At 38.3% G+C, this 12015-nt stretch overlaps 1 protein-coding gene across 5 annotated transcripts in view; it reads left to right on the plus strand.

Annotated features, from left to right (window-relative positions):
* itgb8 (integrin, beta 8) overlaps positions 1-12015 on the plus strand; it is a 41588-nt gene continuing 29573 nt past the window's right edge. For 4 of the 5 annotated variants that reach the window (XR_012394826.1, XM_073931360.1, XM_073931362.1 and 1 more), the window contains exons 1-3: positions 1-531; positions 6117-6202; positions 8777-8948. Coding sequence is in view for 1 of the 5 variants with exons in the window: in XM_073931360.1 (XP_073787461.1) it covers positions 435-531; positions 6117-6202; positions 8777-8948 (355 nt within the window). In the remaining 4 variants the exon portion in view is untranslated. The remainder of the gene's footprint in view (positions 532-6116; positions 6203-8776; positions 8949-12015) is intronic. The other variant, XM_073931363.1, reaches the window with a different exon arrangement.

Genomic DNA, 12015 nt, shown 5'->3' on the forward strand with positions numbered 1-12015 from the left:
AGTTCGGGCTCATATACGTGGGCGTCCGTCCTTCTTTCAAAATCACTGCAATGAACAACAACGAATGCGTTTTTTTGGGTCACCGATCATCTTTAAGGATTAAAAGCGATGACTTTCGCCCGACGACACGCGACGATCGCCGACGCAAGACGCGGATCGTCACCTGCGCGCGCGATGCGTAAAAGCGCACACAATGACAACGATATGCGCGCACTGCGGTTCCGCCGCGCTTAATCCGAATCTGGAAATGTGAAGGGTTTGGGATTAGGAGGCTGCTGGGGTGATGAGAATTGCCCTCCTTTGTTCGCGCAGACGAGGGTCTGACGTGTTCCCGAGGGGATTTTCAGTCGCAGTTCAAGCCCTGACACTGGCGAGTCGCTCAGAATTGCACACACACACCTACACACACATGCACACACACTCTCAAAGCTGCTATGACTTCCTGCATGCGTCCGTACTGTGATCTGATTGCTCTTCGCATGCTGCTGCTGCTCATCTCGGTGCTGCTCCTGCTCGTGAGGTCCAATTCGGGTGAGTTTGGATGATTATCGACACACTTTTTGTTGTGTGTTTCGTTGTTCTGACCTTGTTATCTTCCAGCAAGGTGCTTCGTAAATGACTATCTGATGGAAATGAATGAAATGTCAGTGTTTACATGCGAAACAAGTTGTCACGCTGTTTGTAAATGCCGGGCTTTGGGTCAAAACTTGACTCCGGACCACGAAACAAATCGTAAGTTTCTGTTTTTATGAAATTGAGATTTATACCTCACATGAAAACTGCGTAAACGAGCTTTCCTCTAAAGTGTGGGCTGAATGAATAGGACAATATTTGGCTGAGATACAGGTATTTGAATATCTGGATTCTGAGGGTTCAGGAAAAAATCACAATACTGAGGAAAAAACGCTTTTAAATTTGTGCAAATTGAGCAGCAATACACATTAATGATCGTTTTTATATATTTACAATAGTAAATTTACTAAACATCTTAATGGAACATAATCTTAAATTAAAATTCTCATGACTTCTGGTTTAAATTGACATAGTTTTGACCTATACAGTTTTTTTTTTTTTTTTTTTGGCTGTTAGCATAATAATTGACTGATTTTGGGCTTCAGGGTCAAATACAGTTGAAGTCGGAATTATTAGTCCCCCTTTGATTTATTATGTTTCTTTTTAAAATATTTCCCAAATGATGTTTAACAGAGCAAGGTAATTTTCACAGTATGTCTGATAATGTTTTTTCTTCTGGAAATTATTAGCCCCTTTAAGCTATTTTTTTTTCTCGATAGTCTACAGAACAAATCATCGTCATACAATAACTTGCCTAATTACCCTAACCTGCCTAGTTAACCTAATTAACCTATTTAGGCCTTTAAATGTCACTTTAAGCTGTATAGAAGTGTCTTGAAGAATATCATTAACTGTCATCATGGCAAAAATAAAATAAATCAATTATTAGAGATGAGTTATTAAAGCTATTATGCTTAGAAATGTGTTTAGAAATCTTCTCTCCATTAAACAGAAATAATTCAGGGGCGAATAGACCTAACTTCAACTGTATTGACACATATATTTGTATCATTTTGTTTAGCAACAAGAAGTGAACACTGTGGCAGATTATAAATTCCGACTTGGGTCAAGTGTAACGTGGATTTTAACAGAAAGATTGTGACTAGACCTTGTCATTTTTCATTAAATGTCAAATTTATGATTCAGTTTCGCTGAAATGTTTCTCGTTTAAGCAGTTTGACATTTATTTACTTATGAAAAGAACTTAATATCCTATATAAAAGCCTATATCTGAGTTTACAAAATTTTGAAGAGTATACTGCCAGCATTATGACTTAATGTTAACTAAACTCTAAATATTTACCGTTGAAGTAATAATCATGATAGATTTAATAACTCATTTCTAATAACTGATTTATTTTATCTTTGCCATGCTGACAGTAAATAATATTTGACTTGATATTCTTCAAGACACTTCTATACAGCTTAAAGGCTTAACTGGGTTAACAGGCAGGTTAGGGTAATTAGGCAAGTTATTGTATAATGATGGTTTGTTCTGTAGACAGTTGAAAAAATATAGCTTAAAGTGGCTAATAATGTTGACCTTAAATGGTGTTTAAAAAATGTAAAACTGCTTTTATTCTAGCCGAAATAAAACAAATAAGACTTTTTCCAGAAGTAAAAATATTATCAGACATACTGTGGACATTTCCCTGCTCTGTTAAACATCATTTGGAAAATAATTAAAAAACAAAAAACTCAAAGCGGGCGAATAATTCTGACTTCAGCTGTATATAAAAGTTATGTGAAAAAGGAAACATTAAGAATACTTTTTAATAAAGTAGTAACACATCTTACAAATACTCAACTGTAGTGAATTAAACACAATCCATGATGAAGATAAGTAAATAAAGAATAATGAAATATTGCTGAATATTAAATGGTAATGTTATTGTGTTAACATTGTGGCCATGTTTATTGTTTACAATTGGCAATAAGATGCGTTTGTGTCTTCTTCAGTGCCAACTTATGATTCACACCTTAACACGAGGTGTAAAAAATTGTGGACATTATTAAAGAGCACTGGTCTCATTTATAAATGTGGCATATGCACAAAATAGCGGCGTAAACGTGCGTACGGCACTTCCCCCGCAAAAGTCTATAAAAAACTAACTTGAGTTGAGAATGTGCACAGCTGTAAATAAATACAAGTAACTTATATATTATTGACTCAGTTGGACCACTTTTACTCATATGAGGCATAATCACTAATAAATTCATTCAAATTTATTCCAGCGGACATTCACTTTTAGAAAGGTTTCTACACAAATTTTAGAAATATGAGTTATGAATAACTCATAACAAACACTGTATTAACGTTTAAGATAACCTTGTTGGAATATTTGGAGAATGTTATCGAGCTGGGAATAAATTAACTATATTTACTTTATATTTCATAAAATCAGCATCTGTATGTTTCCAATTGTGACAACTTGTTCCATACTGTCAATTCAATTCATCTTTATTTCTATAGCGCTTTTACAATGTAGATTGTGTCAATGCAGCTTAACATTGAAGTTCTAGTAAACTGAAACTGTGTCAGTCCAGTTTTCAGAGTTAAAGTTGAGTTGAGTTCAGTTCAGTGTGGTTTAATTTTCACTGCTGAAAGTCCTAAAGAGCAAATCTATCAATGCGCATCTCCACATGTCCTAAACCAAGCAAGCCAGTGGCGTGAGGAACAAAACTTTACCAATTGACGAAAGTGAAGGAAAAAAAACCTTGAGAGAAACCAGACTCAGTTGAGCACGACCATTTATTCCCTGGCCAAACTTCTTGTGCAGAGCTGCAGTCTAGGCTCCGGAGGCTGAACAACACTGGACGTCCATCGTGGAGAAGCTGCAGGTGTGAAAAGGTCACTGGCTGGTGTACAAGCTGGGATCAATGCAGAGACTTGTCTTTCACTGGGGTCTTTCAGGAATCAGTCTCATGCTCTCTACTCCTTCGTGACAGAGGATACAGCCTGGTCCAGGATTATGGAGACCTCTAGAAGTCCTCTGGTTTTGAACTGAGAGTGTGTCTGAGCCTCAGACATTATCAGGAAGGCTATTCCAGAGTTTAGGGGCCATAAATAAGAAGGCTTGACCTCCTTTAGTGGACTTTGCTATACTACCAGAAGCCTTGAGTTTTGAGATAAATGTGTACCTACACTAGGCATGGGACGATAAGCGGTTTCAAGGTTTAACATGGTTTGGAAAAGTCATGTTTTTAAAAATACCAAAGTTTTCTGTCACACTGTTCCTACAGTATATTTACGACCCAGGCTCATACTGAAAACGTAGTCCCGTAAACGTTTCTGGAGACCGCAAAATATGTCCTCGAAGGTACATATTTTTGCAGGTTTTGTTTTCGTGAATCCGCAAGAGGCCGCTATGTGCGCTTTTTCGCATCTTAAATGTCTCTCGCGAGTGCCGTTCACTTAGCCGTTAAGCACCAAACGTCGTCATACCGCCCCGTAGTGTTCGCTTAAAAATTAAATGCAGCCATACATATCTCCGACTACATAATTCACGGTCTTCAGAAACGTTCGCAGGACTACGCTTGCAGAATGAGCCTGGGTTTTAATTGTTTCATTCAGTTTTTTAGCCTTTTAACCGCACACTGTTAGGTGATGCACAGACACAAACTGCGTTTTCATTACTTATTATTTGTATTTGTATTTTATTAATTAAACCAAGAATATAAAGTATTTTTAGAAACATAAGAGCATTTGCCCACACTTTGTAGCTGCCAGCTTCTTGCATCTGTGTTTTCAGAAAAATCCCTTTCTGTGATCGGTCATGTTTCGCGCTCATTTCTTTTACTGTATTTCGATATACAGCAAATTAAAAATGCTGTATTTTCCAAAATATTTCAAATTTTTCCTAAAATAAAAAATATTCTGTTCAATAAGGGCGAAAATTTAGTTTTTTTTTAACCCAGACAATTAAATAAATAAATAAAACAAAAAAATAAAATAATAATAATAATAATATATATATATATATATATATATATATATATATATATATATATATATATATATATATATATATATATATATATATATATATATATATATATACACACATATATATATATATATATATATATATATATATACAATTAAATAAAAAACAAAAAAAAAAATAAAATAAAATTATATATATATATATATATATATATATATATATATATATATATATATACAATTAAATAAAAAACAAAACAAAAAAAATAAAATAATAATAATAATATATATATATATATATATATATATATATATATATATATATATATATATATATATATATATATATATATATATATATATATATATATATATATATTAGAACAGTAGTCATAATACAGTGAAACCGTGATATTTTTATCCAAGGTTATCATATTGTCAGAATCTTACACCGGCCCATGCCTAACCTACACTATAAAAATACTTGTTAATAAACAGTTTCTGTATTTTGTGCTTTATTTATGGTTGTGAATTGCATTATGGGATGTTGATCTCTGCTGTGTCGACTTGTGATGTTAAAAATTCAACTCTACAGTTTAACAAAGGGACTTTTATTGATATTTTAGTAGTTTGAGGATAATATAATGTATAAGAAACATTCATTCATTCATTTTCAGTTTAGTCCCTTTATTAATCTGGGGTCCCCACAGTGCAATGAACCGCCAACTTATCCAGCACATGTTTTACGCAGCGGATGCACTTCCAGCTACTAGGAAAAAACATCCATACACGCTCATTCAAACATATACACTACATACAATTCAGCTTACCCAATACACCTACAGCGCATGTCTTTGGACTTACGGGGGAAACCAGAGCACGAGGAGGAAACCCATGTGAATCATTATATAACATTTAAAAGTAGTTTTAATAAATAATAAAAGTTTTTTGGTCATTATACTTGTTAAAGTAGTCTTTTTTGCAGATGAGGTCAAACTCTTGATAATACATTATATTGTGATTAAAGCAATATACGTTTTACATGTTTAACACAGCGGATGCCCTTCCAGCTGCAACCCATCACTTGGGAAAGTGTAAAAAATAATATATAGACAAATTAGTCTGTAAAAGAACTGAAAATCTACTAGCAGATTATTACAAGGTTATTGTAGCGTAAAATACAACACAATCCCAGACAATATATCACTTAAACTGATTAAAAATGTCAATAAAATAACATTCTCAAGGTTTAAAGTTTAAAGGTTCCCATAATGCAATTTAAAACCATAAATAAACTGCGAAAAATAAAAACATCAATCACAAAATACAGAAAACTGCTAATTTAGGTATGTTCCTTGCATAAAAGTGCATGGTTGTGCACGGTTTTCCTATTCTGTCTTGATATCTCTCCTCACATTTACTATTATTTGCATTCTTTCTCCGCACTCGGTGATTTGTTCATCTTTTATTTAAGACAGTTTCCCTGTAAACAGCGCGCTGCTCCGCTCTGACAGGGTCTGTGTCAGACACAAAGGCCCGCTGAAGATCTGAACGCTCGCTCATTCATGTGTAAATGTGTGTGTTTCTCTGTGTTCAGCGGATAACCGTTGCCTGTCTGCCCTCATCTCCACATGTGAAGACTGTCTGAGACGCGGCCCTGAATGCGCATGGTGCTCTCAGGAGGTAATGTATGCCAGAGCGCCTATTGTTGGAGCTCGGTTTTGAGTGTGTGAAGTGCTCACGTTTATTCTGTAAAACACACACACACACACACACACACACACACACACACACACACACACACACACACACTAGAGCTCAAATCGCTTGAATGCACTAGTGAATGTGCTCAGCATATATGAGTTCACCCATCACAAATCTCTCATTGTAATTAATATTTATATATTAAAAAATAAAATTTTTATATATTTATATATATTAATATTTATATTTATTTATAGGTAGCTTTACAATATTATTCTATTAGATTAGATTAGTCAGGACTGAAGCCAAATCTGGAGCTCATCTGACAAAATAACTTACTATAACATGAATTTAAATGTATTCTCTTTCAATTTCTAAAGATTTTTGGTGATTAAAATATGACTTTAATAAATATATGCATTTAATAAATCGATTTTGTTTGAATGCTTCAAAATATATGACTTTTAATCACTGTGAAATGGATACAAATATACAATTTTGCTGAACACTGTATTTTCAATGATTCAGTATATCGTGATAATGAGCATGAACAATATTGAACTTTTCATTTTCTTTTCGGCTTATCCCTTTACTAATCATGGGTCGCCACAGCGGAATGAACCGCCAACTTAACCAGCTGCAACCCATCACTGGGAAACACCCATACACTCTCATTCACACACATACACGACGGACAGTTTAGCTTACCGAATTCACCTATAGCACATGTGTTTGGACTGTGGGGGAAACCGGAGCACCGGAAGGAAACCCACTCCAACACAAGGAGAACGTGCAAACTCCACACAGAAACACCAACTGACCCAGGAGTTTTAAATGTCGTAGGCCAGATTACCATGAAAATATTAATGTTGGAAAGTGTATTTTGTATTAATTTGTCAATCATTTGGCACAGTTCCGAACACTGTTGCAAAAACAACAACCTAAATACACTTAGGGTGCTTTCTAACCTACATTTTGTTTCGGAACGTATCTCGTTTGCCCTGTTAGCGCGGTTCGTTTGGCATATGTGAACAGGGCAATCGGGCTCTGTTCCGCGCCAAAGTAATCGATCCGAGATCGCTTGAATGAGGTGGTCTCGGCTCGATTGAAACGAACCCTGGAGCGGTTCGATTGCAGTGAGAAAGCAAACGATCCGAGCGCGGTTATATCACAGTGTTTTATGGATATGTAATAGGCTTACGGCTATATGAAGAGAGAATTATGAGTGGGGCGGGAAGTTTCGCGGATGCCCGCAAACGAGTGATGATCTCCCGGTAATCTCGCGTCTCCCTCCTGGTCCTCAAATAGGCATCGTCGCGCACCCTTCTCACCCCTCCCCACCGCGTCTCTCCTCAGACACATCGCACGCGCACCCTGTCAATCACCACCAAACCACCACCTCTCCTGACAGCTGAGCGGGACACTGCTAAATAAACCCTGACACTCTGACCAATGCGAGGAGAGTTTACTCGCACGTGACTTGTCTTAGCTCTTTTGGTCTGATTAGAAACTTTGCAGTGTGAAAGTGAACCGCTCCAAGAGCAAAGAGCAACAATGTAACAATTGTAATCTCTGTTTCAGAACAACTGAATCGATTCACAGGTGTGAACGCACCCTTAGAAGACACTGAATGATAAATAATTGTTCACGGTGTGGGTGTCACGGTGGTGAGGCTACACCCACACCGTGAACAATAGTTTATTTTTTATACTTTCAGTGTGTCCTATGCAAGAAAAGAAAGAAAGTCACTGGTTCGAGTCCCAGCTAGGCCAGTTGTCATTTCTGTGTGGAGTTTGCATGTTCTCCCAGTGTTGGCGTGGGTTTCCTTCGGGTGCTCCGGTTTCCCCCATAGTCCAAACACGTGCTCTATAGGGGAATTAAATAAGCTAAATTGGTCGTAGTGTATGTGTATGGGTGTTTTCCAGTACTGGGATTGCAGCTGGACATCCACTGTGTTAAACATATGCTGGATAAGTTGGTGGTTCATTCCGCTGTGGCGACCCCTGATAAATAAAGGGACTAAGCTGAAGGAAAATGAATGAATGAACTAAACTCATATATTAGGCAAACACAACACTGGTTTAAAGCTAGATATTTTGCAGATTTTATTGAACCTACTCAATCAAGTTTGACCTTTTTTCTCACACAAATAAAGCCTCATTCCTTCCCAAAAGAGAGTAAATCATACACTTGTCTGTTAAAGTGTGGTTGTGGTCTGGTCAGACTTTAATCAGTCTGTTTAAAGAGTTTTAACTTTCTCCTGTTTATTTTCCTGGGTCGGACGTTTAATTTGAATGCCGTCTTTGTAAGGAGAGTCCCAAATATTCTAGGGATTGTGGTTAAGAAAATAAGTTCATTAACTGGCTGCGGTGCCGGGCACCAGTCAGACTAATCCCTGACCGACATCTCAACAACAATCTTTTAGCTAAAGAGCTTTTCCACGCTCTGTGTGCTCTGAATAATGCCACCCTGCTCAACAGTTGGCTTATTTCTTCTGGCAGCAGGCTTTTGCGTTGACCCTTGACCTTTTTGATGGCTTGTTTATCTTGACAGAGGTTTCTGGACGGGGCGCATGTAAGCCAGCGATGCGGATCTGTGTCCGACCTGCGAGTCAGAGGATGTGAAGAGGAATTTATCGAGAACCCGAAAGTGAAAGTGGAAGTAAACGCCACCATCAGCAGCTCACAGGTGGCACCAAGAGAAATCACCATCCACCTACGACCAGGTAACAGCTAAGTCAGATCCTAAACGTGCCATGCAAACCACTTAACCAATGAAGAACTGCCATAGCAACACATCTTAACAACCTTCATGTAGACCCTAGCAATGCTTTAGCAGCCGTAAATACCTTATAAACGAGGACACCTGAGCAACCTCACAGTAATGACAACCACTAGCAACACCTTGGCAACTCAAAACATTTTAGAAATAACAACACCTTAGCAACTCCCTGGTAACCACTAAGAACTTACTTAGCTAACCCTCTAGAAACCAGAACAACTTGGCAACCTCACAGCAACACCATGACGGCCAACAAGAACAGCCTTAACAACCAAAATGCACCACATAACAGTGTCAGTATATGCAGAACACATTAGAATATCAATGCCATGGTAACCAGCGAAGACACCCAACAACTTTTTAGCAAGCACCCTAGAAACCAGTATCTTTAGGCCCCGTTTACACTAATGCGTTTTAGTTTGAAAACGCATAAGTTTTGCTACGGTTACGCCACCCGTCCACACTACGCCGGAGTTCTCGAGCGCCGAAAACGGAGCGTTTCGAAAACGCTGGAGAGGCCGTTTTTATTCTGAAACGCTGGTGCTCCGTCTCAGTGTGGATGATGGAAAACGGAGACATCTGAAAACGGAGGCGGGGCTGCCGACGTTCGCCTCTCTGATTGGGGCTTTTCCTGAATATTAAGTAGCCTAACACACACAGTTCAGTCCTGCATTTTCTCCGTGTAAGTTCAGACTTCGCAAGTTTGATCAAGGCTGCAGTCTCTTCTTCTCAGTTTGATATGGAAAACAGACTATACCGAGGACACGGGTACATCTTCAAAGGGAACAGTGTACTTTATAACTTCATTCACATCACCCTGGCTTCGTTGTTTCACTTTCTCAACAATAAATTGTATACATGATTTAAGGAACTGCCTATTTTCATTTTAATATTAGCAACTTATACAGCAGAAATGTTGAGGCGTCGTGCTGCATATATGAGCGTCATCTTCACTGTGTGGATAAAACGGAGCCGATAACAACTGCCTCCTTTCAATTTCAGTGAAAATACGAAACGCACCCTCTCTTTTGCTGAGTATCAGTTTTAATAATCGATAATGGCCATTTTAAAAGTATAACATACAATAAGTTTATACATTTTAGGAAATAAAGGCAAGCGATCAGTCAATATACAGAATGTACGTACTTACATTAATCATTAACTTATCTTTGCGCTCAGCCAAAACACGTTACCTGAGAACAAGTAATAGATTCCAATGCCCAAAATCAGGGAATATGTCGTTAGATAAAGACAACAATGAATGAAATATCCCGTTTAATAAATATAGTAAGATGAGATCCAGCGGGAGATGCTTGATGAGAAGTCCGACTAGCAGAGCTCTCATCTGGGTATATGGGCTGCAGCGCTTGCCCGAGAGTGTGTGTGTGGTCACGTGATGTGCGTTTTCAGCGTTTTGATGTGGACGGAGAGCAGTTCAGAAACGCTGGGTAAAACGCAAGTGTGGACGTGGATTGTTTTCATTCTAAAACGCCGTTTTAAAACTAAAACGTACTAGTGTAAACGGGGCCTTAGAAACCTCACAATAACAGCTATCAAGGACACCCTGGCAACACCTTAGCTAACAGAAATACCTTATATACAAGAACATCATAGCAACCTATCAGCAACACTACAACAACCACTAAGAACATCCTAGCAAAGTGTCTCTAACTCAAAACACCTTGGCAACTTCATCGGTATACCACAACAACCACCAGGAGTACCCTAGCAACAGTTTAGCAACCCAAAACAACTCACATGACAAGTAATTTCCTGACAACCAACAAGAACACAAGCAACACCAAAGTAAAAGTTGCGTAGTAACTTAGCAACCTTACAGTAACACTATGGCGATCAACTAGAACATACTTAGCAACCCAAAACTCTTTAGCACAACATAACAGTGTCAGTGTATGCAGAACACATTAGAATAACAATGCCATGGTAACCAGCAAAAACACCTAAAATGTTTTAGTAAATACCCTAGAAACCAGAGTCTTTAAAGGGCCATGAAGCCCCCTCGTTTCAGCAGGGGGTTTTCACACCTCTACTTTGGAAAAAGTCAGAAAAGTGGGCGTGTCCAGCTCTGTTTAGGGGGGAGTGTCGGAGGAAGAAAAGAGGCTTGGTGTGGGAGTGTCCATTTGGGCGCGCTGAATTTCAGAGTCAAAACACACACACACAGCAGACAATGTGACTGTGTTTACATGGACATCTGTAGTCGAATTATTTGCCAAATTATTAAATGGTGGACTTTAACTGCAGTTTGGCTCTTTCATTCAGGGAATTCATTCATGTCCCTCCCGACAAACGAGATATTTGATTCGAGGAACTGCTCTAAGCATGTATTTTTCATGCAATGTTTGAAACCGCACAGCGAATGAGAGAAAAAAAAACTCAGCATTTCCCGGAAACTTAGATGCACTCGGCAGGTAGCGTCAGAAAGCCGCGTGTGTTATTCCGGTCACAAAATCCAACACGAGGTTATAGTTTGGTTGTAACTGTTAGTGCAAACTTGTTTACACTCGGTGCAATAGTTTGTTTGATACGAATAAAATACGAACTGAATAAACAAAGAGCACTGGTCGCTCACTAACCAAATCTGTAGAGACAGGACAATCACCAGCAACTAGAGCTGCGTCTTTATTTAGAGGAGATTAACGTTACAAGCGAATCCGGTGCCCACAAATCCGGCTGTGTCCGCATACGCTGTTAGCGGATACGCTTCGTGGAGGGGGAACTGGAATTCCAGAAGGGAACAGAATCGATTGCTACACCGGATCTCAGCGTTCGCAGATGAGAACAGCTCTCAGGTAAACAATAATCCTCCTTAGACACGTAAGTTATTGTCGTCGAGCGTCGCGTACACTTAATCCACACGAGTCTGCGCTCTCACAGAGAGAAAATGAAAACAAAACTAAACTGCAGCAAACTATAAAAGCAACACTTCACACTTGTTTTGCCAACACAACATGGCGTCTCTGTCGTCTAAACACTGTGACACTAATGAATAT

The sequence above is a fragment of the Danio rerio genome, chromosome 19 (assembly GCF_049306965.1).
Source record: "Danio rerio strain Tuebingen ecotype United States chromosome 19, GRCz12tu, whole genome shotgun sequence".
NCBI classification, from domain to species: domain Eukaryota; kingdom Metazoa; phylum Chordata; class Actinopteri; order Cypriniformes; family Danionidae; genus Danio; species Danio rerio.